We start from the raw sequence: 27,120 nt of genomic DNA, 5'->3' as shown, positions 1-27,120 counted from the left end.
TGTAAGTTCAAGTTGGATCAGATTATATATGATTACAGATTGGTACATTTTTAAGGTGTTTGCACAGTTAATATGCATTCTCCTTGATGATCCTGGATAATACAAAGGTGACTTTTGTCTCTTGGAATGTGAGAGGTATCAAGAAAGCGAGGGAATCTTTACTTTTTTTTTTTAAATAAAGATTGGTGCAGGTAGCTATGCTGCATGAGACGCATCTGACAGAACAACAACATGAAAAACTCTGTAGAAGAATGGATAGGCCAGGTTTTTTACACATCATTTAATTCTAAGAGCAGAGGGGTCTGTATCCTGATCCAGATGAGTCTACCTGTTACAATTCACAAAGTACGTAAGGATCCAGAGGGCAGATTTATCTTGTTAGAGGGCTCTCTATATGGACAAACAATTTCACTGGTAAAGGATCCAAACTGCAGGGATTACGCATAATTTTCAACCGCTCATCAGTCTCTCAGTTGCTTGGACCTGTTCCTGTGCATGAGGGCCTGTTGGGAAAGGTCAGCTCAGCAGGCGTTTTGATCTGTGGCATCTCAGATCATAGCCCTGTAGAACTGGGCTTGATCTCATCCCAGTCATTAGCGTTCAAGACATCCATGCATCATGCTCTGAGAGACTCTAAAAGTAGTGCTGAGGGGTAAGATCATCGGGTTGGCTAGTCACCACACAAAAAAGTTAAACTGGCCAAAAGAGGCCGACCTCAAACGAGAAATTCTAAGATTGGAAAAAAATGCATAAAAGCAATACCTCCTGGAGGATCTGGAAGCAGCTTGGGGCAAGGAGAAGGAAATTAGAGGTCCAAACTGAAAAATCCCTGCGCTTTACATGCCCAAACTTTAATGAACATGGTAACAAAGCAGGGATATTATTGGCTAGTCTCTTGCAAATGAAAAATCTTGAGCACCTTAATTGCTGGCATCCGCATGGGGAACGGGCGGGACTCAACCAATCTTAAGGATATCAATAGTGCTTTTAAGAATTAGTACACGTCCTTATCGTGTTAGGAGTGTGGACCCTTGGGTTAGCTGAGATGGATAGTGATGCACTGTGGGAATCTACAATGGATGTCGCAGCCGGGAGGCGGCGCTGAGGAGAAGGCCCTGGAAGACTTCACCCTTGGAAGCTCGCGGTCCCCCCGGGAGGAGCCCGTGAGAACCCGAGCCGCTGGGCCTTAGGCGAGATCCTCTGCGACCGAGGACCTGAGGAGACAGGCCCGGGAAACAGCCGGCACCAGAAGATCGATGAAGACTTCACCCTTGGAAGTCCACGGTCCCCCCGGGAGGAGCCCATGAGGACCCGAGTCGCTGGGCCTTAGGTGAGGCCTCCTGGTGGGCGAAGAGCTGGACACCTGAGGATGAAGAGAAGCCAGAAGCTGAAGTCCAGTCAATGGCGGAAGCTGAAGCCAGAAGTCAGTGGACGAGCCAAGGTCGGAAGCCAGGAGTCAGAAACCGAAGACAAAGCCAAGGACGGAAGCTGAAGCCAGAAGTCAATGGACGAACCACGGTCGGAAGCCAGGAGTCAGAAGTCGAAGATGAAGCCAAGGACGGAAGCTGAACTGGAAGTCCAGGAACAGAGCCAGAGTCACAAACCAGAAGATAGAGGCCGAAGAGATGAACAGGGATCCTGATGCAGCAACTAGTAACTCTTAACAAGAGTGAACCTCATTGCAAGGCGAGGTTTAGGCCAAGCTGCAGGGTTTAAATACCCTGCAGCATCTGACGTCATCAGAGGGCTGTCCTCCCTCTTCCCGCACTGGCCCCTTTAAAAGTTCGAGCCCCGGGACCGTAACATATCTGCAGGGAAACAGCCAAGCTTGGAAGAGGCAATTGCTTCCTTTTTGGAATAAGACCAACCTGCCTAAGGTAACACCAGAGCAAAATGAGAAGTTGTGAAGTATCCATCGCTGTTAAATTGCTGCTGGAAGGTAAAAGCCCAGGACCCGAGGGGTTTCATGTGAATTTTTATGAAAAGTTCTTCAGAGAACTGGCATTGCCTACGGCTAGTGCCTCTGACCACTTGAAAGCACATCTGGAGGTTCCCCACAGGATGATCGAGGCCACTATTGTGCTCTTGCAGAAAAAGGGGATAATGCCACTCCGGCTGGAAAATATCCTACCCCGGCTAGTCCATGCACTTCCCTCTCAAGCTCCTTTTCAATTAAACAGGACACAAGGCAGGGCTGCCTCCTGTCCACCTTGTTATTTGATCTTTCTATCGAAGCAGTGGCATAGGTGATCCGCATGGATCCAGATGTTAAGGGATTAGTCTTTAATGGCTGTTCCCAAAAGACCTCCTTACATGTAGATAAAGTATTAATCTACATGACACAAATGCAGAAATTGGCTCCTTGGTTATTACAGACATTTGAGGATTATGGGGTGGTATCAGGGTATAACATTTACTATCAAAAATCCGAGTTCTTCCTGATGGGTGGAGTGCAGGTGAGCTCAATACTGGAATGCTTGACTCACTTTAAGATAGCAGAGGTGGGGTTCAAATATCTGGGGATTTTTATACCAAAAAACTGGAGTGGCCTATATGAAACAAACTACACCCCGATTTGTAAAAAATTACTTGAAGACATGCAGACTTGGTCTGGGCTGCTGATCTCATCGGCAGGAAGAATAGGGATTCGCAAGATGAATTTCCTTCCTAAACTGATGTGCTTATTCCAGCACTTGCCTGTTAATCTTTCGATGAAACTTTTTGCTAATTTAGACAGGCCTATATCAAGATTCACCTGGCAAGGCGGGGCTCCCAAGCTGAAACAGCAGCTTGTGTCACACTGAGAACGCAGGAGGGGTTTGCACTCCCCAATTTACTCGAGTATTACTGGGCTTCAAGGCTGGCGTGTTTGCCGGCCCGGTTTGGCAGCACACTAGAACAGCTGGGACTATCAATGGAGGCCGGAGCAGTAGAGGGGATGGATCTAACTCTTATTTGTACCATCCTCCTCACCAAGAGTACAAACCTTGCCAAGACCCATCCCCACTGCTGCCCACATTAGGATATGGCACGAGCTTTGTACAATCTGAACATCCCTTTGGGCTTACATTCGCTGCCTGAAGTGCTAAAAGATAATTCTGGTATCTAGATTTCTACTTTTCATGCAGAACTCGCTGAGTAGCAGTGCCAGGGACTGAAATACTTGAGATAGTTGTGAGATCAGCAGGGGTGGCTTTTTTTTTTTTGACGCCCTTAAAGACAAGTTTGACCTTGGGGAGGAGTCCAGGGAGGTGCATAGTAAGATCCGGACACAGTTTACAGTTGTCGAGAGTAGAAAGAGTATCCTGGATACAGGCTGTGCCCACGCAGGTGAAGAGGGTGCTTATGGAGATGGAAGTACACTGTAAAATCATTTCTCTCCGCACTGGGCCATTTAACTAACCTACAAAGACAAGGGGCCCCTCCCTGCTCTTAAAGGTAAATGGAATCTGGCTTGGGGGTTATGATTGATGGAGAAGGAGTTGGGGCTTGTCTGGAAGAAGGTACACAAAGGTCTCCATCTGCAGCAGATAGGTCAAACTTATGTATAAATTGGTCAGAAGAACATACAGATACATCATGTATTATACTATATTTTTCACCACAGTCAGGACTGTGGAGGGGCTGCAGGGAAGCCGGGACATACTTTCATGCATGGTGGATTTGCGTAGCACTATTGGAGTTCTGGGCTCGGGTTGAAACAGTGAGTAACAAAATACTGGGGTACCAGATGCATCTCTGGCCCATGTTATGTTTGTTGGAGTTATGGTCTGTCATGCTCATGGGGAGAGATCTGTGCGATCATCTCCTTCATACCGCAGGTTTTCCAATTGCAACAGACTGGAAATCCTCAATGGCACAAGCAAGTTTATAATGTTGCTGTTTAGAAAAACAAATTTGTGCTCCAGAAAAAGAAGACTGTAGACGACAAAGCGTGGGGACCTTATTGGAAATATATGGAGACAGAAAGCGTGGCATTTGACACTGAGTGAGAAGGGGGGATCTGATGTGTCAGGAAACAGGGAGAGTTGATGTTATCAAACCTAACTCATATGTATGATGTGACACCAGGGTAATTATCTGATATTTGTTACTGTATGGGCTCTGATATACACTTTGATATGTTTGCCTGTTTTATAAATAAAGTATTAAAAAAAAAAAAAGACATTGGGCTAACTTAATATTTTGTTGTGCTCATAAGTTTACATATCCCTGGCAGAATTTGTAAGATGTGTAGCATTTTAAGAAAACATGAGTGATGTGGCAAAACACATCTGTTATTTTTAATGTTTCAAATTAAACTATTAAGCATCACAGAATGGCACAATCATTAAACAAACCAGAGCAGTAAGGGAAATAATAAAATGGTCCTGTTCAAAAGTTTGCATACCCTTAAATGTTAGGGCTCATAATATACATCAAGTTGTCACACACAGCTTGAGATGGCAAGGGTAGGTATCCACACCTGTGCCATATCTGATTGTAATTAGTGTCTGTGTATGAATAGTCAATGAGTTTCTTAGCTCTTGAGAAAACCCTGTGCATTTCATCCAGGGCTGCACTGACTTTAGTGGTTACTGATGCAATGGGGAAAGCAAACAAACTGTCAAAGGATTTGCGAGCAAAGGTAGTTCAACTTTATAAATCAGGAAAAGGATATACAAAGATATCCAATGATTTGAAAATGTGAATCAGTACCGTTCAGACTCTGACATCTTCGGACAACCATCATCCTTACTCCTTCAGCTCTGACCTGATGAAGAGCTTATGGAAGTTAGCCCCAAATGCATCGAATTAGGTCCATTAAAAACCCAATCGCCTACAACTTGTTTGTTGACCTTTCTCTGCCTTCGTTTGATATGCCACTGCACGGGGCGGATTACAAGAAATAGTGAATGGCATTGTCACAGGGAAAGGAGCAGACCACAGCACATGTAGGGGAGAGCTGAATATCTGTAAAGGAGTTACACACTGCAAAGGGGGCCCCAGTTTAACAAGGTGAGGCCAGGGAAGTAGGGAGAGTCTGTTAAAAGCCTAAGGCATAGGCAATCAAGAATGCGAGGCCAGGGGAGACTCAGATTACAATAATTGGGGGGAGGGGTGGGCAGATAGGAAAGTGGAGGTAATCAATACAGGAATCAATCGAGTGGAACAGAAGGAAAGAAAAATAGAAGATTCAAAAGGTATAGGAGAACTAAGTTACAACAACTGGGGTGAGAAGAGGGAGGTGGGGAGGAGGTCACTGTAAAGAGTCGGGGAAAGTAGAGAAGAAATGAAGTGTACAGGTAAACCTGGGGAAGAGCCCTGACCTACAACCAATTAGATGCAACAAGGTAGTAATGAGAGGAGAAGTCACTGTTGAAAAATCTAGGAGGAGGTCTGACTGGGCAGCCAAGCTTTGCATGTCTGGTGGAAGGCGAGGTTAAGCTAGCCTCCATGCTTAACCCTTGTGGAATTTTATTCCATAGCGCGAGTGCAAGAAAAAAAGCTGAGCGTACGAAGCCTCATGCAGGCGAGTCTCGCAGAAGACGGGAGAGCTTTTGGGAGGCCTGGAGATCCCTTGTAGGGGTGTAAGATGGACAACAATTGGGACACGCAGCAGGGTGCAGGTAAACACAGCCAATTGGCACCTTCTCAGTCCTTTAATTTGAAGGGAGAACATCTGAGCATGAGCTTTATTATCCAGCCGAACTGAAAGTGTTTTTCCGGCTGCTCAATAAATTCGACGTTCAGAGAGCTACTGAAGTATGCAGCTTAGAAAGGGAGGATCTTCTACTGCTGCTAAGCAGTTTCATTTTTGTACCAGTAGCAATAGAATTCTCAGTCACATTAGTGTTCACAGGAGCATGGTTAGGGCCGTTCCTAAATTGAGAGATGAACTTCGGGTAGTTGTAGCTGAGTGCAGGAAAACAGTATTTGATTTGTATAACCCATTAATAACATTCAATTTTTCCTTGCCGAGATTTTGTCTGTCTTATCCATTGTTCAGCTGCAGCAATCTGAAGTTCATTCCATAATTTAGGTATGGCCTTAAAGAAGGCAACGTTCTAAGCATTGTATTTATGGCCGGTCCCGTGGCTCAGCTCTGCATGCTACAGCGCAGGAGATCTGCGTTCAGCCATGCCTTCTATTGGGATCCGTTGGACCCGGATGCTTCGTGAACGTGGTGGGCTTGGGCCCAGGGAGGAAGACAAGACAGCTGCCAAAGAGGGATGTGCATGTCCCACGAGGCCTTGAGAATCCCAATGCAAGACTAGGCTGCTGTCATTCCACCAGTAATGACAGAGTCCCCTTTCCTCCAGTTTTCACACAGAAAGTGAGCAACAGAAACAAAAACATCAAAAAACCCCCCCAAAAAAAAACCTGTCAAGGATTTTCCTTACAAAAATATTCCATCCTGATATGAAAAGAATCTTTCAAGCTCAGCGTGGATGCAAATGACCCAAGAATCGGCTCTCTGTGAATGGTTCACGAGCAGAGACATTTACTTACAGAGATGAAGATGTTCAGTAGGTTCTCCAGAGTTGGAAGTTGGGGGATTAGTTTCTGGACCACTTTGCTGAAAGCTTCAAATATTGAATGGTCGTATATGCTTGTCAAATAAAAACTGAAAGAAAACAGAAAGAAGAAGATTGAAACTTTTACAAAATTCCTTTCACTGGTCTGAGCACTGAAAGGAAACAGCATCGCCATCTAATTTTATCAAAGCTTCAAACGTTGCTGGATTCTGTTCCTCCGTCTCTCTGTGGTTCTTACTGAATGACTATTTTGTGCCTAAAACAAGATCTTTACATTTTTTTGCAAGAATAAAAGCTGTGCATTTTTAATTATGACTTTCTCCAGCTTGTTCTCTGCGGTCAGCTCTCAGGGGCATTTACTCTTTAGGTACATCAGAGTAGTGCCCACTTCATACTGATCACTCATGTTGGCATGGTTCCAATGAGGATGTCTTCAATAATGTAAACCGAAATGATATGTAACTTTGCTACATGAATTTCGGTATATAAAAATGTTAAATAAATAAATAAATAAATAAATAACTAACTAACTTTCGATGTGTTTTGCTCTCAGAATAAAATTCAAATGGGAAAGAAAAATGCTAGTTACATTTTTTCTGGGCAGTACCAATATTTGATAGCATTTAAGTATTAGCACTTATGTATTCCGTGGTAAGCTTGAAATAAGCAATGCCTCTGCTAAGCTAACTCTATATAGTATGAACTTTTGAATATACTAGGACTACTGCTTCTACTCTGTCCTATGTGCTTTGTGCTCTGTTTTTTTTTTTAAGGGAGTGGGTGGGTGTTCACTAGCTTCCTGTTGCTCCTTTGGGCTTAGTAATCAATCAGAACCAGCCTATACTGAGCCTACACGAGCCTATATTCACAGCTAATGGGGGGCTTTTCTCCTGTCTTTACCACCCTGACATCTGGACTGGCCATTTCCACGTTAGTCCAGTGACAGAGGCACAGGCAGCAGTTACCTCCAGAACCCACCAGAAGCATGCCCTGAGTTGATCTTCTACAATGGCTAGGTTCCCCTCCTCCCAGGATCTGTCGCTGCAGTCCCCCAGGGCTGCTGAGAAGTCGGGCTTGGGTCTCCCGCATGGCAGCGTACAGCACTGCTGCTGTGCCATATTGGCTCGTCCCTTGTACCCTGCTGATTTTTACCTGAGATGTATTTTCTCCAGCCCAGCATCTGCAAGGTCATCGTTTGCCCTCTGATGAATGTCTCTTTGGGTTTCAATCTTGTGGTCATCCGACAAGCCATCAACTTTATGAATAAAAACTTCAAAATTGATATCTGGGTTTACTTTGTAGGCGCTAGTCACAGTGAGATGTAATCTAGCCAGAGCTTCCATGTAATCATCCTGAACAGTTAGAGAAAAAAATAAAAAAAAAATTGTTAGCATTTACTAACTTGAGATAAATAGAAACATGATGGCAGAAAAAGACCATATGTTCTATCTAGTCTCCCTATCCACACCAACTATTCAGCTTTATAATCCCTACCACTCCCTCAGAGATCTTGGGTTTATCCCATGCTTTCTTGAATTCAGATACTATCCTCGTCTCCACCACCTGCATGGGGAAGTTATTCCATGCATCCACCACCCTCTCTGTAAAAAAATATTTCCTTAGATTATTCCTGAGTCTAGCCCCTTTCACCCTTTCACCCTGGCCCATGACCCCTTGATCTACAGCCTTCTTTCCTATGAGAGAAGATCGCCTCCTTGCATAGAAAACTTGGAGGTATTTAAAATGTCTCTATTATATTTACCTTGTCCTGCCTTTCCTTTTGAATATGCATGTTAAAATCTTCAAGTCTATCCTCATATACTTTAGCAAAATAAACAAAAAGCTTCTATACCCCCCCCCCCCCCCCCCCCCACTATGATAATGAGAATTACAAATATCAGGGATTTGATATATTGCTAGGCAAAATCTGGTGTCTGGTATCCCTTCACGGAGTCTCACAGTTAAGACTCCAGCAAGGATGGGCACTGTTTTTGCTCTGAACTTATAAATTTGTGCCCATGACGTGGTGCTCAATTTTTTCAATTTTTTTGTTGTTTCACTCACACAATTATGTGCTAAATCAAAAGTAACTAAAATTCACTGTCCCAAGACAACTCTTCCATAGGAAGCAATAAAACTCAGCTGATATATACAACAAAGAACATGGACCATTTTAGTAGCCACTCTCTGGACCGACTCCATCCTGTTTATATCCTTTTGAAGGTGCGGTCTCCAGAATTGGACACACTATTCCAAGTGAGGTCTCACCAGGGCCCTATACAGGAGCAATATCTCCTCCCTTTTTCTGCTGACCATGTCTCTCCCTTTGCAGCCAAGCATCATCTGTCTTTTGCTGTCACTTTATCCACTTATCTGGCTACCTTGAGATCATCAGATATGATCACCTCCAGATCCTGCTCTTCTTTCGGGCTTAGAAGAATTTCACCCCCATACTGTAGATCTTCCTCAGGCTTTTGCAGCCTAAATGCAAAACTCAGCATTTTTTAGCATTAAATCTTAGTTGCCAGACGCTAGACCATCACCAGGTCCCTTCTTGTCTTTTACATACCTTCCTGCTGTTTATTCTGTTGCAGAGTTTTATATCATCCACAAAAATATAAACTTTTCCCCAACAATCCTTCTGCAATATCACTCAAACAATGTTGAATTAAACCTGCAGCACACCACTGGTAACGCCCTTTTCCTTGGCGTGAACTCCATTTACTACTACCCTTTGTTACCTCACATGCAACAGTTTCTAACCCAGTGAGTCATTTTAAGACTCATAAAGGAGTACTGAGTTTATTTATAACTCACTTTAACAGAACTATGTTAAAGGCCTCCTTAAATCCAAGTACACTACATTTAGCGCTCTCCCATGACCCAACTCTCTGGTCACCCAGTCAAAGAAATTGATCAGATTCATCTGACAAGAAGTACCATTGGTAAAACCATGCGGCCTCGTATCATGTAATCCATTGGAGTCCAGAAATTGCACTATCCTCTGTTTTATCAGCAATTCCATTCATTTTCTCACCGTAGAAGTCAGACTAACTGGCCTATAGTTTCCAGTCTTCTTACTTCCAGTTTTGTAAATAGGAACCACATCTGCCCATTTCCAGTCCTCTGGAACTACTCCCGACTCTAAATAACGATTTAAAAAGGTCAACTGGGGAGCTGCTGGAACTGCTCTATGTTTTCTTAATACCTTCAAAGGTATCCCCATCAAAGCCTAATTGCTTTATTCACTTTAAGCTTAATTAGCTCCTCACAACACTATTCTGAAAATTGATTGAGGTTTACCTCATTTCCAATCTTATTTGTGTTTGTTTTATGTGGTTCTACTCCAGGCCCTTCCACAGTGAACACTAAACAGAAATATTTGTTAAGCAATTTTGCTTTTTCTTCATCAGCCTCTACATACTCCTCCCCTTCAGCTTTCAGTCTCACAATGCACTTCTGAACTTCCTCCTATCACTAAAATAACTAAAAATGTATCTTGTCCCACCATTTTACTGTATTTGCTGTTTTTCTTCCATTTGCAGCTTTGCATTCCTGACTATTTTCCTAGCTTCTTTTAGCTATTCCAGATATTGTCTCCTCTTTTCCTCTTTCTGTGATCTCTTGTAGTTTAAGAATGATCATCTTTTCTCCCTTACCTTTTCAGCTACGGTACTTCTTTAGAAAACCAAAGCAGTCTCTTTTTCCCCTTTCCTTTATTTACTTTCCTAACAAAAATGTTGGTTGCCCTTATAATATCTCCTTTTAGTTTTGCCCACTGCTCTTTTACTTCTTCTAGATTTTACTATCCAGCTGACTCCTTGAGATACTTCCCCATTAATTCACCTGAAGTCTAAGACCTTACCTCCAAATGAACCTTAATCTCCTGAGCTCTAATATTGCCACACCATAATACAGTAAGAACAGAACAAAACATGGACTACTGTAAATGTGTTCTTTGAATTAACCGCCTTTCCTATATAATTTCACAATAACTAGAGTTTGCACCACATAGAATGTCAGATAGCATGTGATATAATGAATGGAGGTGAACCACAAAGATATGTGCTGTCCCCTACTTTATTTAAGGTCTTTTTTCAGCCTTTGTGTAAATTGCTGGAATCTTTTAACATCTTTTTTAAGGTCTTTGCCAATGACAACCCTGGACTATGGAAATTCTTTATACTTTGGGATTCCTAAAAATTAGGATACAAGCAATACAGCTCCAACAAATCTCTGCGGCCACATTGGTTCTGAATGTTCTACGGTATGACCATATAACTCCACCACTAAACCAGCTTCACTGGTTGCCCGTGGAACAAAGGAATAAGATTAAGATCCTACCCCTTGTGTTTAAATTAGGTTTATTGGAATGGCTCCAATATTTTTATCCAATCTTTTTAAAGATTACGTTATAAAGGAACGTCATCACATTCAGCCAGTAAGAAACTTCAACATCCCATCACTAAAGGATAATCATTTTCAGGACACTAGGCAAAAGCCACTATCTATTGATTGGAGTGTCATGCTGTGGAACAGTCTACCTGAAGAGATACAAGAAGTTTCAGATTTTAAAATGTTTTGCAAGACCATGAAAGCAGCTTTATTTAGAAAAGTATTTTTGTGAATTTAAATTTTATTAGTTTAAATTTTTATCTATTGCAATCTGCTTATTTTATGTCTTGTTGTTTTATGCCTTCCTTTACAATCCGCCTAGCATGGCATAGTTACTATAGGTGGAATAGAAGAATTTTAAATAAATAAATAAATAAATAGATAAATATACATTTTTAAAATACATCATTTTTTGTATAAACCTCAGGAGCAAGATAACATGAGAACTCTTGCAGCCAGATTTAGTGAAAATCCTGCACAAGTTCATTACTACAGTTCTTGTCTGTCAATATTAATTCAATATAGCTCACAGCTAACGAAATTTAGTACCTAGTAGTATCTTTCTGGGAAAATTTTAAAAAACTTTTCTAAGTCCTAAATGAAATTATCTGTTACAAATCATGTACATTGTAGTCAATTCCTTTGTAGAAGTGCATGCATTTTGATCTAATGCCCCTATTTTTAAAGGTCAGAACATTAGGTGGGAAATCTGGGTGAACTGGGGTGGACTGCAAGCTGAAGAGCCAGGAGAATCTCAATGACCTTCAGACGGACTAGGCAAACTGATAATTTCATTAACACGCACATGTTGGGGAAAATCTGTTCCAATTATTCGCTCAAAAGCTGATATACGGGGTAAACGCCTGTAAATTATGCACGTAAAATCTCATCGCATAGATTTTAAAAGAAGTAAAACTACACGTGCATGCCACTTAGCCGGATGGGTTCTAACTTATCCAGCTAAATAGCGGCAGCTTAGCCGAATACATCTGGGGGGGGGGGGGGGGCGGCGCTGCTTGTCCATCTGAGTGGGATGGCTGGATGGGTCTCGGGTGATGCTGCTTGTCCATCTGGGTGGGATGGCTGAATGGCTCTCGGGTGATGCTGCTTATCCAGATGGGTGGCTCTGTTTGGGACTTGCTTGGCTGTTGGCTTTGCCAGATGGGTAGTGCTTTTCGGACCTATCTGGCTAGGTAGGTGCAAAGCCACTACTTGGCAGGATGAGCCACCGTCAATAACTATTCACTTGCAATTTTTACTTACGCGTGGATGTTGCAGGGTACATTTGTGCGTATTTTAAAACTCATGCTTAGCGTTTACACCCAGATTATAAAATACTGGTGTAGATATGTGCGCGCCCATGAACATGTGAATGTGGGCATGCATGTAAGTGTTTAAAAGTTATTCTCTTAAGGAATAGCCACTACTTATCACCGCATGATGACAGCTGGGAATCCACCTAACCCTTGCGATCCTGCCAGGTACTTGTGACCTGGATTGGCCACTGTTGGAAACAGGATGCTGGGCTTGATGGACCCTCAGTCTGACCCAGTATAGCAATTATGTTATGTTCTTAGCCAACTCATTGGATCATCTAAATAGAAATGCTCCTTCAAGAACATCGCTCTCTGTAGGCACTGAGATAATCCCAACGAGATCTTTCCTTGGCCTCACGGAAAGTGTAAACAAGAGTTCCAGAGGAAGCAGGAACTTACATTCTTAAACAAACCACAGTCGTAGGAACAGTCAGGTCCTTAAACAGCATTTTTAACTTCTTAGCTTCACGTACAGAATGTGTCACTTTGCCACCACACTCCTCTCACATCCACGGTGCGTCAACCCCACTGCTCATTTGTAAACCCTGGGCTGCCTTCATATTTCTTTCCCATCTGCCCTCAGCCATCTTTGGCAGCCCACCTCCCCCCCCCCCATCTCTGCGTATCACCCCCTCCTTTGTACAGCCGCGACCCATTCCCAGCACAGACATCCAACAGGCACAAGGACGGGGGAAAACTTGCATTCCATGAGGATTTTCCATTCCTTCTTCTCTGTCTATTTTCATTCCCTCCTTGCTCCCTCGTAGCATCTCTTTTCTGCTCCGCCCCTCGCGGTCTCCCCACCCCTCCTAATTTTGGCTCTGCTCCTTTCACTTGCTATCTCCTCTCCCCTGGAACCAGCTTCCACTTTCTGTCTGCACTGCCCCTTTGCCTGCTTTCTTTAAAGACCTCCTCCGGATTCAACGCCTTTACTCCTTCCAGAGTGAGGAAAGCCTGCCTCGTCCTTCTCTTGTGGGGTTGATGCTGCTCTTGAACGCAATGAGGCTTTGATCTCCGCTCCCAGCCCGGCTGAATCAAAGGATTCACCTCTATCAGTCACCTTTACTCCTTCTATAAGGGAGAGCTTTAGTAAAGAACATTATGTAGGGGGTCCATGTACCAAAGTGCATTGCCAAAATGAAACCTGCTAATTAAGAGCCCCCGTGGTAAAAATGTCCAAGGAAACAGGTAGAGCAGGCACAGTAATTCTATTACCGTGGGAAAATGTCAACCCTTGCGCCAACCAGTCCATATGGAAGGGCCCAACTAATGCAGTGGAAAACCCCAGCCATCCCAATCTTTCCCCGGCTCCCTCTTCCTCCCGTGGCTGTGATCCTGCCCCTGATCCTTACTTATCCCCCTCCCACGCTCCCCCCCACTAGTGGATCAGCAGGAGGAGGAGGACCACGTCCTTCGTTTCTGACTTGCCATCTTCTTAAAAATGGCACTCGTCAGTGCTTTGCACTTTGACCCCACATGCAGCTACGGTTCCAAGGGGGGATGGGTCTCAGGTGGCCCGAGGTGGGGGGCGGGGGGGGTGTCTCTGGGCTTTGTGGGCCAATCTGGCACGGGCCAAGGTTCTGCACACACATGGGTCTCCCTTTCCCTATCAGGTACCGTAATGAAGAGGGCAGGCTCAGAGTGACCTAGAGAAGCTTAACACAAGGCTCCCCCGTGGACAGAAATTTCTCCATGCATGTGGTTCTTTTTGCATTTTTTTTTACATGGTCAGGGATAACAACTAATGAGCTCATTATTCCCCTAATTTGCATAACACACATGTGCAGCCATGGTAACAATTACCAAATTCACAGTAAGATCATGAGTTAAGCTCCATGGTAAAGGCATGCCAAAAATAACATACCCCCAGATTAATCCAAATAAATGTAATTTTTTTTTTCAGTAGCACTGCCTTTTCTGCACTTTCTGTGCTCTTCTTGTTTCTCTCCATGGTCTCTCTCTGCCCTTTCCCCTTACTTGACTGTAAGAAACCTTTAGCACAAAAGCCAACTGTAAAATCTGAAGATGTTATGTTTCCTTATAAATTTAGCTTCCCTTCCTTCCTTCTTCACCTTGTTAATCTGCGCTGTGTAACGAGAGCAGACGGACAGACAGAACCCTGAGCAAAGGACAAAGCAGAGTGAGTTCAGCAGGTCGGACCAACTTTGTGAACCACCTGTCAAAAAATAAATAAAAATCAGAAGGAAAAAAGGTGTTTAAAAAACTTCATTTGACTGAAGGAATATTTAGAAAGACCTCATAGGATGCTATCAGAGGCAAGCAGTTCAGCAGCAATAGTATCCCATGATCTGAAGCCTCAGTCAAAAAGGAACCAACAATGCTGAAAAAAAACCCTTCAAAGAAAAATAATCTAATTTATTTTAATGTTACCTGTTTCTCTGCAACCCGCTTTGATGACTGCTATGAAACTGCGGTAATTAAAAAACAATACATAATAATAATTCTTTAGCTTTCAAAGTGCACTAAGAAATCATTTTTATCTTAATTCTAATACAGCTTTCTTTCTGGCCCTGTAGGTCCTGTTTCAAGGCGCACACATGTTCTTGTTTAGAGATCATTACCTGGGAATCAATCACAAATATCAGTGCCCCTGTAGCCCTGAAGATCATTTCGTAGTCAAAGGTAGGGTCAAAGAAGTCAATCTGTCCAGGAAAGTCCCAGATCTGAAAATTAACAAACGAGCTGTTGGAAACGTCCTCTCTGCAGATTTTGTTTGTGCTCTCCAAGAAAAGGGTCTCATTGGGTGACATTTTGTGGAAGACCACTTTCTGGATGGAAGACTTCCCGCTCCGCCTGAGTCCCATCAGCAGGATCCTCGGCTTAACCTCAGTACTGAAGGGGTCAGTGAAATCCAGAACTGAATAAATCAAAACAATGCAGAAGTCAAACACAGGAGCTAAGCATCACATTTGTTCACCTTAAAGCATTAGAACAATTTACTGTTTGTGCTGGTTTTGCGCCTGGGCTGCTTCTCTGGTTTCCCTAACGGCTGTGGGCGCTCGCCCCGGCTACCGAGAGAGTAAATGACAGACGCGAGACAAACACAGATCGGGCAGGGACGAAGAAGAAGCAATGCCACGGTGACAAGTAATGTTTAACTGCCCTCTTAAAATCAAATTGATTCTGCAACAGATATAGAGCATGCACTTCCTGCTGACCTGTGTCATACAAACAGAGATACACACTTTATCCAGTTCGCACTGTCTGGCCTCTCCGTCTGGATGGATCCAACAGCCCAATCTGCACAGCTCGTTGCAGGTTTAAAAAAAAATGTTGTTCCAATGAGGTTTCAATGTGATTCCGTATGAACATAAGAAATACTAAATTTCATTATCCAACCAAAGGTTTTTTTGACTGAATGAGGGTAGATATATGAATTATCAGTCCTTGGACACTATAATTTAAGAATGGGTTTCCTTGTTAAAAAAGTAAAAAGCAGTGCTTACAACATACGGAATTACTACAACGGGATTGAAATATCTTTGAATGATAGGGTATAGGGAGTTTGTTGCCATTGGTTGAGTGCATATATAAACTTTGATAAAACTTTGATAAAATGAGAAAAATTGTTAGAAAAAAACTGAAAGGAGCAGCTACAAAAGTAAAAAATGTCCAAGAGGCGTGGTCATTGTTAAAAAATACCATCCTAGAAGCCCAGTCCAGATGTATTCCACACATTAAGAAAGGTGGAAAGAAGGCAAAACGATTACCGGCATGGTTAAAAGGGGAGGTGAAAGAAGCTATTTTAGCCAAAAGATCTTCATTCAAAAATTGGAAGAAGGATCCAACAGAAGAAAATAGGATAAAGCATAATCGTTGCCAAGTTAAATGTAAGACATTGATAAAACAGGCTAAGAGAGAATTTGAAAAGAAGTTGGCTGTAGAGGCAAAAACTCACAGTAAAAACTTTTTTAAATATATCCAAAGCAGAAAGCCTGTGAGGGAGTCAGTTGGACCGTTAGATGATCGAGGGGTTAAAGGGGCACTTAGAGAAGATAAGACCATCGCAGAAAGATTAAATGATTTCTTTGCTTCGGTGTTTACTGAAGAGGATGTTGGGGAGGTACCCGTAATGGAGAAGGTTTTCAAGGGTAATGATTCAGATGGACTGAATCAAATCACGGTGAACCTAGAAGATGTGGTAGGCCTGATTGACAAACTGAAGAGTAGTAAATCACCTGGACCGGATGGTATACACCCCAGAGTTCTGAAGGAACTAAAAAATGAAATTTCAGACCTATTAGTAAACATTTGTAACCTATCATTAAAATCATCCATTGTACCTGAAGACTGGAGGATAGCTAATGTAACACCAATATTTAAAAAGGGCTCCAGGGGTGATCCGGGAAACTACAGACCGGTTAGCCTGACTTAAGTGCCAGGAAAAATAGTGGAACGTGTTCTAAAAATCAAAATCACAGAACATATAGAAAGACATGGTTTAATGGAACAAAGTCAGCATGGCTTTACCCAGGGCAAGTCTTGCCTCACAAATCTGCTTCATTTTTTTGAAGGAGTTAATAAACATGTGGATAAAGGTGAACCGGTAGATATAGTATACCTGGATTTTCAGAAGGCGTTTGACAAAGTTCCTCATGAGAGGCTTCTAGGAAAAGTAAAAAGTCATGGGATAGGTGGCGATGTCCTTTCGTGGATTGCAAACTGGCTAAAAGACAGGAAACAGAGAGTAGGATTAAATGGACAATTTTCTCAGTGGAAGGGAGTGGACAGTGGAGTGCCTCAGGGATCTGTATTGGGACCCTTACTTTTCAATATATTTATAAATGATCTGGAAAGAAATACGACGAGTGAGATAATCAAATTTGCAGATGACACAAAATTGTTCAGAGTAGTTAAATCACAAGCAGATTGTGATAAATTGCAGGAAGACCTTGTGAGACTGGAAAATTGGGCATCCAAATGGCAGATGAAATTTAATGTGGATAAGTGCAAGGTGATGCATATAGGGAAAAATAACCCATGCTATAGTTACATGATGTTGGGTTCCATATTAGGTGCTACAACCCAAGAAAGAGATCCAGGTGTCATAGTGGATAACACATTGAAATCGTCGGTTCAGTGTGCTGCGGCAGTCAAAAAAGCAAACAGAATGTTGGAAATTATTAGAAAGGGAATGGTGAATAAAACGGAAAATGTCATAATGCCTCTGTATCGCTCCATGGTGAGACCACACCTTGAATACTGTGTACAATTCTGGTCGCCGCATCTCAAAAAAGATATAATTGCGATGGAGAAGGTACAGAGAAGGGCTACCAAAATGATAAGGGGAATGGAACAGCTCCCCTATGAGGAAAGACTAAAGAGGTTAGGATTTTTCAGCTTGGAGAAGAGACGGCTAAGGGGGGATATGATAGAGATGTTTAAAATTATGAGAGGTCTAGAACGGGTAGATGTGAATCGGTTATTTACTCTTTCGGATAGTAGAAAGACTAGGGGGCACTCCATGAAGTTAGCATGGGGCACATTTAAAACTAATCAGAGAAAGTTCTTTTTTACTCAGCGCACAATTAAACTCTGGAATTTGTTGCCAGAGGATGTGGTTAGTGCAGTTAGTATAGCTGTGTTTAAAAAAGGATTGGATAAGTTCTTGGAGGAGAAGTCCATTACCTGCTATTAAGTTCACCTAGAGAATAGCCACTGCCATTAGCAAAGGTAACATGGAATAGACTTAGTTTTTGGGTACTTGCCAGGTTCTTATGGCCTGGATTGGCCACTGTTGGAAACAGGATGCTGGGCTTGATGGACCCTTGGTCTGACCCAGTATGGCATTTTCTTATGTTCTTATGCGCCGGCGTTTTTGTTACTAAGTTGCCATTAGCGGTTTTGTTTGCAGGAGAGAATCATTCGGATGTTGGACTTCGTGATAAAGAAGGTAGGTTGAGGCCTCATTGAAACTGTGTATCAAGCTGTTCTCTAACATTGAAATTTCGATGTAGTTATACTTTATTTATACAGTTTATGCCTTGATACAGCCACAAGGCAAAACGTTAGCTGACGTTGGCTTGGCTCAATGAACGAACACACTGCACTTCTGGTTTGTAACCAGCATTTCTGAAAATGTATGATTTGCATCACTGAAAAGAGTGACCACATGTGAATGGTCCTGGCATGAAATATCCAGTCAGATACGTTGAAAGTTTTACTGGGTCCAGAATGTGCATAAAAATCGATCATTAGAAGATTTTGTTATGATCTTTAAGAATTAGTTATGATTTTTAAAGCATGAGAGCACAGCTTGAGTACAAACGTGCAATTTGTAAGAAAATATAAAAAAATACACAAACATATAGTCACAAATTTAATAAAAGAATTGATACAATTGTGATAAATAAAATTTAGTTAACTGGAGGTTGGAGGTTTTTTAAGACCTATGATTGACAATTACCTCTAAATTGCTGTATGTTCTTGCTAGAACAAGCATGAGGTGCTGAGGTCTTTTTCCTCCAATTTTTAACATCCAGGAGTAATCAAACATGAACATTGTTGAACATGCTACAAGTGAAGTTTTTGTTTCTTTTGATGTGATATTCATTGACTTCACAATTACCTTTTGATATGGAGGATAAATATATTTCCAAAAGACATAAAGTCACTTGAGTTCTGTTCATTCATCCCCTGATTTTGGCGGATCGCCCTTGTTTTCTTCAACCCATCTCTGCTGGCAGCTCAGAGGGTTAATTCCAAAAGCCATTTACCCGGGTAACTAGACCCTCAGAACCCCCTCCCCCCTTACAAGGGTAAAGGTACACTCGCACTGCGTTTCAGGTGAAAAGGATCCACAGAAAAAAAAATTTCGTACGGACTTTCCCTTTGAAAACTGGTGCAAAGCTCATGGGCAGAACGTTTCCAGGGGGAATCCCCCTATCCTGATCCTTTGCCTATAGGCACCCTAATTTTAAATCTGGCCCTGTGTCGTCGTCCCCCCCTCCTTGTCCCATTCAGGTGTGGATAGGGAGTTGCATATGCACAATACATTAATAAGAATCAATACCTTCATTAAAAATGTAATGGCCCCTCCGGGCACATTACCACTAGCACCCTGGGTGATCTCCTATGAACTTGGGATAGTGCAGTTAGAATGGAATAATTACGGGTGGTGTCATTCATTTGCAGCCCCTCCATTTAACGGTGCTGGGAATGGCCGTCTCCCTGAGTGGGTTTTATAAGCAGTTCACTCCTGGGAGCTCTGTGGGCAATACTAGTTTGGAGTTTTGAAGGAGGTTGGAGAGTTTTTGTGTTTTGCATTTTGTGGCCTGCTTTTAGGATTCCGGCAAACCCTGCTGGGAGTCTGTAAGTTAGGTCGGGGATCTGTCCTGCTTATCCGCTCCCTGGTGAGTAGGATCTGCATCATGGGTTTGATTATTGGGCTTAAAGAGATATTTTTTTTTTCACTTGTAAGAAGCCAGGTGGGAGCCCTGGACACTGCTTGGGGAGACAGCACGAGGGAACCCTCTCTCTGGGAGTCCCAGGCTAGGGAAGACCTGCCCTTCTGCTCTTCAAGACAGAAGAAGGTGGTGACCCGGTACTAGGACCTTCTGGGGTTTTATCTCAGATTTGGGAAGAATGCCTTGCTTTAAGAAGATCTGGGAGGAAATGTTTGGCTGCCCCCTCTTCCTGCTCATCTGAAGGACATCTGGAGCTGCTTCTTCCAGAGTGGATCCCTCCCATCAGGGATTCATCTAAAAAATAACGAAACTCAGGAAGATCAACTTAACTGTGAGTAAGAAGTTTGAGACCACTGAGGACACCCATCGGGAATCTTTCCTCCTGGGGAGAGAGAGGATGTGGACTCTCTGTGCAGAGACAGCATTTTTACCTTTTGCCAGTTTTGGAAGGGGTTTTTCCTGCCCAACTGAAGGATACCCTGCCCACCAGGGAACTCCACTTAGCCAAGCCCTGGAGGGTGGACGTGAGGCCCATGAAACAGACTGAGTGAAGGATTAATGCTCTGAGAAGTGCTGTGGTGCTGAGGACTTTGTTAATTGTGCCATTACTCTAGCTCATTGTTCATCAGTAAAGACATTTTTTTTTTTTTTGGAATATTAATACGGAGGTGTCCGGCGTTATTCCTTGGCACGTAGAGCACCCACGGTGAAAGTGAAGAATCCCTCTGCCAGGGATGAAAGATTTACAAGTCACCTTTAGCACTCTGGGCCTTGAAAAAGGAAACCTTTCTCTCCCAGCCAGCAGAGAATCCAGGCCTTGGGAGCAGAGCCGGTGCAAGGGTATTGGGCGCCCTAGGCGACCCTTGCGCTGCCGCCCCCCACCCCCCCGGTTGCGCCCCCCCCCCCCCCCCACCTGTTTCGGCGCTGACTGTGTGCTTCTCAGGGCGCCGAGCCGTAGGGGGCGCCGAAGAGCAGCCACGTGGTGCTGCAAGCGAGGCCTATCCTGCTCGCGGCAAAGAGAAATAGAAAAGGTCGGCGCCGAAACAAGTGGGAGGGGGGGGGGGGCACAACAGTGTGTGCTTCTCTATTTCTGTTTACCGCGAGCGGGGAGGGCCCTGCTTGTGGCACCACGTGGCTGTTCTTCGGCGCCCCCTACGGCTCGGCACCCCAGGCGACCTTCGAAGTTCGCCTAATGGACGCGCCGGCCCTGCTTGGGAGTAAGACACTGTGCTCGAGCTAGCTTGAGGTTCCAGCCCCGAAAAGATACAAATTTCTTTTATGGCTCCATCGGAGTGCAGTCCGCACCCAGGGATAGGGGTTACAAAGAAAATATCTGAAGTCCTCCTTTGCAGTGCGGTGCCTTTCCATGCTCTTGCAAATAGTTATAACAATGGTATGTTCCAGCAACCCTACACTGAAACCAATAATGGTACAGTCCATGGATTTGCGTGTGTCCCTGTGGGAGGGAGTTTTCCAGTTGCTGTTAACATCATGCGGGTCTAATGCATCCAGCTCCTCTTACAGCAGGTTTGAGCTGCAGGAAAGCTATGTCAGAAAACCCTAACCTGGATATCTTCAGCCAGACTGCTTGTGGTGAGCATTATGATGTAAATTAATCGGGGCAGATTACAGTCAATATATGGGTTAGATGGTAAAGAATTTATTAACTAATGGACTGTTTCTCCACCCATCCCATCCCCCCCTCGCCAAAACAATCGTGAAATTGTTATTTTGCTTGATTGTGGACAATAAATAAGGCGATTTGGACTCAGCTGGAGCATCCTATATGGGTACTGGAAGCGCATGGCTGACAGCAAGCGGGCAATCACCCAAGATCCACCACCTCCTTGGATACTGCAGGCCCTTATATATAGAGAGCGGGTCCTGCAGACTGTACTCAACACTAAGAGCAAATTAGCAAGTGAAGGGGAGAGACAGAAGCCCGATGCATTTGCAGCACTCAGATCATCACCACTCTGCTGACAGAGGTGGAAAAAGACGAGCACTTTTATGTGGAGGGTCAAACGAGGACTCTCAGGCATCAGTTTAGTCATCAGCTCTGGCGTTAATCCAAACCTGCATTGGGAAGCTCAGAAATTACTCACAGGAGAATAGCTGCTGTGAGACAGCGACTTTGTGGCAAAACTTTTAAGATTAATAGCATCGGGATGGTGATCTTTCACACCCAGGGGTTGCCACAACATCTGTCTCACAGTTGTGGTAATGCGTTTAATTTAACCAACCCAAGCTTTATTGTTAAAATCCACACATTCGCCAGCTGGGAGGTCACAGGATAGGAGACAGTGATAACTGGATAAAAAGACAGGAAACTGAGGGTAGTGCTAAATGGTCAGTTTTCCGAATGGAGAAAGGTCATTAGTTGAGTGCACCAGGAGTCTATGTTGGGACCTGTGCATTTAGCATGTTCATAAATGATCTGGAGAAAGGAATGACAAGTGAGGTGATAAAATCTGCAGATACAAAATTGTTTTGAATTATTAATACAGCAGGGGATTGTGAGTAACTGTAGAAGGAACTTGTGAGACTAGGACACTGGGCATCTAAATGGCAGATACAATTTAATGTGGACAAGTGCAAAGTGATGCACATAGGGAAAAATAATCCCAACTACAGGTACACAATGCTGGGTTCCGTGTTGGGGTAAACCACCCAGAAAGACGACCTTGGAGTCCTTGTGGGCAATACCTTGAAATCTTCGGCTCACTGTGTGGAGGTGGCCAAAAAGGCAAATAGAATGTTCGGAATTATTTGGAAAGAAATAGAGAACAAAACAGAGAATATCACAATGCCTTTGTATATGTCCATGGTGTGACTGCACCTCGAGTATTGTGCGCAGTTCTGGTTGCCATATCTCAAAAAAGACAGACATAGAAAAGGTGCAAAGAAGGACAGTGAAAATGATAAAGGAATTGGAAGAGCTCCCTCATGGAGAAAGGCTAAACAGATTAGGGCTCTTAAGTTTGGAAAAGAGACAGCTGAGAGGAGAACAGGACTGGGATGGAACAGGTAAACAGTGAACATTTATTTACCCTTTCCAATACTTCTAGGTCTAAAGGATACGCCATGCATCTAATAGGTAGCACATTTAAAACAAATCAAAATATTTTTTTTTTTACTCGGTGCACGATTAAACTTTGGAATTTGTTGCCAGAGGACGTGGTAAAAGCAGTTAGCATAGCGTGGCTTAAAAAGGGATTAGACAAGTTCCTGGAGGAAAAGTCCATAAACCACTGTCAGCCATGCAGATGTGAGAAAGCCACTGATTACCCCCAATTATAAGCAGGAAGGACTGGATTTATTCTTTGGGATCCTGCACAGGTACTTATGACCTGGACTGGCCACTGTTGGAGACAGGATACTGGGACTGATGGACCTTTGGTCTGAGCCAGTATGGCAAGTCTTATGTTCTAATGTATGGGAACTTGTCTGCTCATCTACCCAGCATGGTGGAGAACCAAAGAGGAACAGAATCAAAGCTGGAAGCTGAGATATGTCCTTAGCGGCACAGCCCTGAATAACTCGACAGACTGGATTGGCCACTTGGCCTTTATCTTTTCGTTTATTGATTTATAGTATTTGTTATCTGCACAGCACAACAAGTTCACGGCGGAGTGCAATAATTTTAAAACATAAAGCCAAGCATACTAAAAAAATATCTTAGCAGTGTGGGCAGAAATAACTGGGCTGGCTGGCTGGCTGGGCCATGATATCATGCTGCACCACCCGAGGCGTCTGGTGAGCGGCACCCGTTGAGAGGTAGCTAAGGCCTGACCTCTGTCCAGACCCTTCCTGGACAGCTACCAATGTGGGGACGACTACCCTTATCGGGAGACTTAGGGTAGGCCAGAACCGGGGATCCGTTCTAGGAGGAGGAAACCTCTCTACCAGTCAGCCCTGCAAGGCTCTCATGTGAACCCGGCCCAGGGAACCGTCTCCATGGTTAAGATGGGGGATGACGACAGACACCTGATGACCCCAGAGCTATAGCCCTTTATTAATGAGGTTTTCCTTTTAAGTGTATACAGCAGACAGCACTTTTATCTTTAGCTTCCATCCAGAGAATGTGAGCACTTGTAAGATCTCTCTCTAATACAGGACAGGTTTTGTCTTCATCTTCCTCATCTGTATTTTACCATCTAGGGCAGAAGAGCATACAAGATCCCCACACTTGGCTCACAGCCAGTACCCTCCCTTCCCATGTCTAACCACAAAGCCTTGTAATAATCTAGTTAGCTACCAGCACTAACATGGTTGTTGCCCAAAAAATCACGGAAGGATTTTTCTTGTTATTAGTTCTTACAGCATCTCTCCGCTTTTTTTCTTTTTCTAAACTTTCCCAAACCCAGACTGAGCATTCACACCGGGGGCCCAAGATGGAGGTACCATGGGGGGTTTCTGAACGTTACTCCCTCCTAGAGGCTGAAGCTTCCCCCCCATTTTCTCAGGCTAGGCCCACGCCAACTGGAGGCTTCTAAGGATTCCTAATTCAAGTGAGCAAAGGGTGTGCACCAGTGAATGCGAGGATGGGGAAGGCCAGAGTTCAAGCCCTTAAACTTCACCTTGTAGACATCATTAACAAGGGCTCCCGCCTTCTCCTAACCCTGGGGACGACGTCCCTACAGCACCCCCAACCGTAGCCAAGCCAGGGATGCAACCGCGGGCTTTGCAAGCTCTAAGTGGGCGCTCTGCTGATCTGCCCATTCTGGCATTTCTTTGATAAAGAAAACAATTAAAAAAAAAAAAAAAAAAGGTTTCCTCATCTGTCCCATAAAGGAATTCTGCCATCAGTCCTGATATTTTTGTTTTCTCAGAGCAAACATGCCGTACTTCTTTAGGGAAATGGGAATGATAAGTTAGAATAACTACAAATGCAGCAGTTTGAGCTGGCTTAACGGTATCTAGAAATCAGAGTGAAAAGCAGACTCTGCTCCAGAAAGGATTTAAATATGAATTTCAGCCTTAAGCCAGACTAGTGCGCCAAGACTAACCGGACGTTGATATGGAAGGGGCTGTGCAGGGCCAGCGCTGTCCGGAACCAAAGGAGAAAGGGGGGGAGGGGCAGGTCACTTGCAGGTAAATGAGAGGCAGGATGGGGTGGGGGCGAGGCGGAGAAAACAGGTGCAAAACAAGTTAAAACTAAAGCCACTGAGCTGGCAACCTCTTTCCACCCAGCACTTACTGTTCTTACAGGCTGTGCCAGGCAGTCCATGCAATGATCCTTTCCAGGTTGCCTCTAATAAACGGCAGGCGCGTAGGAACAGTTTCCTTCCGAGGGTCGAGCCCTTTCAGTGGCCCTGCACCTCCCACAGTGCGGTTCTCCGGGCTCTGGGGAACCCCTCGCACTGTGGGACCGCCTTGTGTGGCCCATTCTTGGTTCTGGCGAGACCCGATTCTCTCTCTCTCTCTCTCTCGCTCAAAGGAGAGCACCTGAGAGTCCCTTTCAGATCTGCTGGAATCATTTCCAGTCTCCTACAAGGTGAAGCCAAGAGTAAAGCTTCTGCCCCCAGAAAAATAATGCAATACCAGGGGCATCATTGAGCTGTTCCAACCCTCCCTACTTCCATCATAGCAGGAATAGGGCAGCCCAGGCCTCCAGCTCCTGCATCCCCATCCCCCCTTCATCCAGATAGTCTGTGACCCAGGACCATCCATTAGTAAACTCCATGCTTTTTCAGCTATTTTGCCATGCTTATATATCAGGTAACTACTTTTGCAACCGATCCAATCTGCCTTTATTGTATTTACAATATAACCCATGCTTCTTTAAGATTTACAGTACAATTAATTTACAGTACAATTAATTTGACTTGTTATATTTACAATATATCTGACGTTCACTTTGTAAAATGTATATACCCCGAATCACTAAAAGGTTTATGCTGACTATAATTTATTTGTAAGTTTCAAGGCAGGATGAAGTTATAAAGAGAAACGAAGTGTTCCCTATATTTAAATGCCTGATACATGAATCCGAGTGAAAGAGACACCAAGGTCTTCCATAAATAGCAGCAAACCGGGCTGCAGAGTGTAAGGCCCCCAGAGTCAGTGCAGTCCCCGGCCATCCCGGCACACAGAGGGGCTCAGCCGATTCGGGAGGGGGAGGGATTATTATTATTATTATTATTATTATTATTATTACTGAACTGAGAGTAGCAAAGTATTCCTGGGAGGCTCCCTGGCGCCTTCCTCCCTCCCTCCCACATGGGCAGAGAGGGCCGAGGGGGCCACCTGCCCTACAAGAAGGTCACGGGGCGGCACAAGTGCAAAGCCTGCGGGTCCCTGCCCCCTCTCCCCGGCCCGGAACAGAGCAGCGGCTCCTACCTTCCTCCTCCCCGCTCTCGGGCTCTCCATCAGGGAAGGAGCCTCCGTCCCCGTACTCGCTCACTCCAACCAGATCGTCCTCGTCCTCCCCATCCTCCTCCTCCTCCTCCTCGCTTTTCCCAGCCACCAGCTGCTGCTTCATCATCTTTTTTTTTTTTCCGTGTGCCTCGGGCAGGCACAGTCAGCTCCCTGCCACCAGCGCAAACTTCACCGCTGCTGCTTTTTCTTCCTCGCCACCCCACGCAATCTTTTTTTTTTTTTTTATTTCCTGCAGGTTTTGGCCATGGATCCTCCCAATTCCTTCCCCGCCCCGAGTCCCAGCTGGAGAGAGAGGGAGAGAGAGAGACTGCGTGACCCGAGTCACCTGACACAAGATCACTCTCGCTCTCTCTCTCTCTCTCTCTTTCACATACACACATACAATGCATGATCCATATTTAAATACACACACCACACACACACTGCCTCTCTGACAACCCTAGGCACAAACACTGCTGCACCGCGTCTGTTGGGTCTCTAACAGCACAGGGCACGCACACACTGTCACCTGACACAAGATCACACACACACACAGAGTGCCTGATCTGCCTCTAACACTGCATGGCACATATACACACTGCCTCTCTGACAGCCCTAGATACATACATTGCCACAGGGCATCTGATGTGTCTCTAATAGCACAAGGCACATACACACACACACACACAGAGTCACCTGACACAAGGTCACACACACACACAGACACACATAGTGCCTGATCTGCCTCTAACACTGCATGGCACATATACACACTGCATCTCTGACAGCCCTAAACACATACATTTTCCACACGCAGCTGATGTGTCTCTAACAGCACAAAGCACACACAAACTGTCACCTGACACAAGATCACACACATACACATACACACTCACGCACACAGAGCCTGATCCGCCTGCAATACTGCATGACACACACTAATAAACTGCCTGTGGAGGTAGGGCAAAGATGGTGATGAGGGTGCATTAGAAGAGAGCCAGAGGTGGTGAAGGGGTGCGAAGCATGACTGTAAGAGCTGGTGAAAGGAGCATAAGGATGGGTGACAGAGAGCCATGGGGGGGGGAGAAAGGGTAACAGAGCTAG

The 27,120-nt window shown here is 44.3% G+C and overlaps 1 protein-coding gene across 3 annotated transcripts in view; it reads right to left on the bottom strand.

The window, feature by feature from the left end:
* Nucleotides 1-26,292, bottom strand: part of RRAGD (Ras related GTP binding D) — a 49,322-nt gene extending 23,030 nt beyond the window's left edge. The window contains exons 1-4 of one of the 3 annotated variants that reach the window (XM_029595418.1): nt 25,999-26,292; nt 14,812-15,107; nt 7,671-7,870; nt 6,493-6,607 (exon numbers count right to left, since the gene is read on the bottom strand). In XM_029595418.1, the coding sequence (XP_029451278.1) occupies nt 6,493-6,607; nt 7,671-7,870; nt 14,812-15,107; nt 25,999-26,143 (756 nt within the window). In that variant the 5' untranslated portion in view covers nt 26,144-26,292. Of the gene's footprint in view, nt 1-6,492; nt 6,608-7,670; nt 7,871-14,811; nt 15,108-24,856; nt 25,127-25,998 lie in introns of those variants that run through there. The other 2 variants (XM_029595417.1, XM_029595419.1) reach the window with 2 other exon arrangements.
* Nucleotides 26,293-27,120: the final 828 nt, after the last annotated feature.

This window comes from Rhinatrema bivittatum, chromosome 3 (assembly GCF_901001135.1).
Source record: "Rhinatrema bivittatum chromosome 3, aRhiBiv1.1, whole genome shotgun sequence".
In the NCBI taxonomy this organism is placed as follows: Eukaryota; Metazoa; Chordata; class Amphibia; order Gymnophiona; family Rhinatrematidae; genus Rhinatrema; species Rhinatrema bivittatum.
Note: the sequence above shows the minus strand (reverse complement) of the source record. Positions and strands in the feature narration are given on the sequence as shown.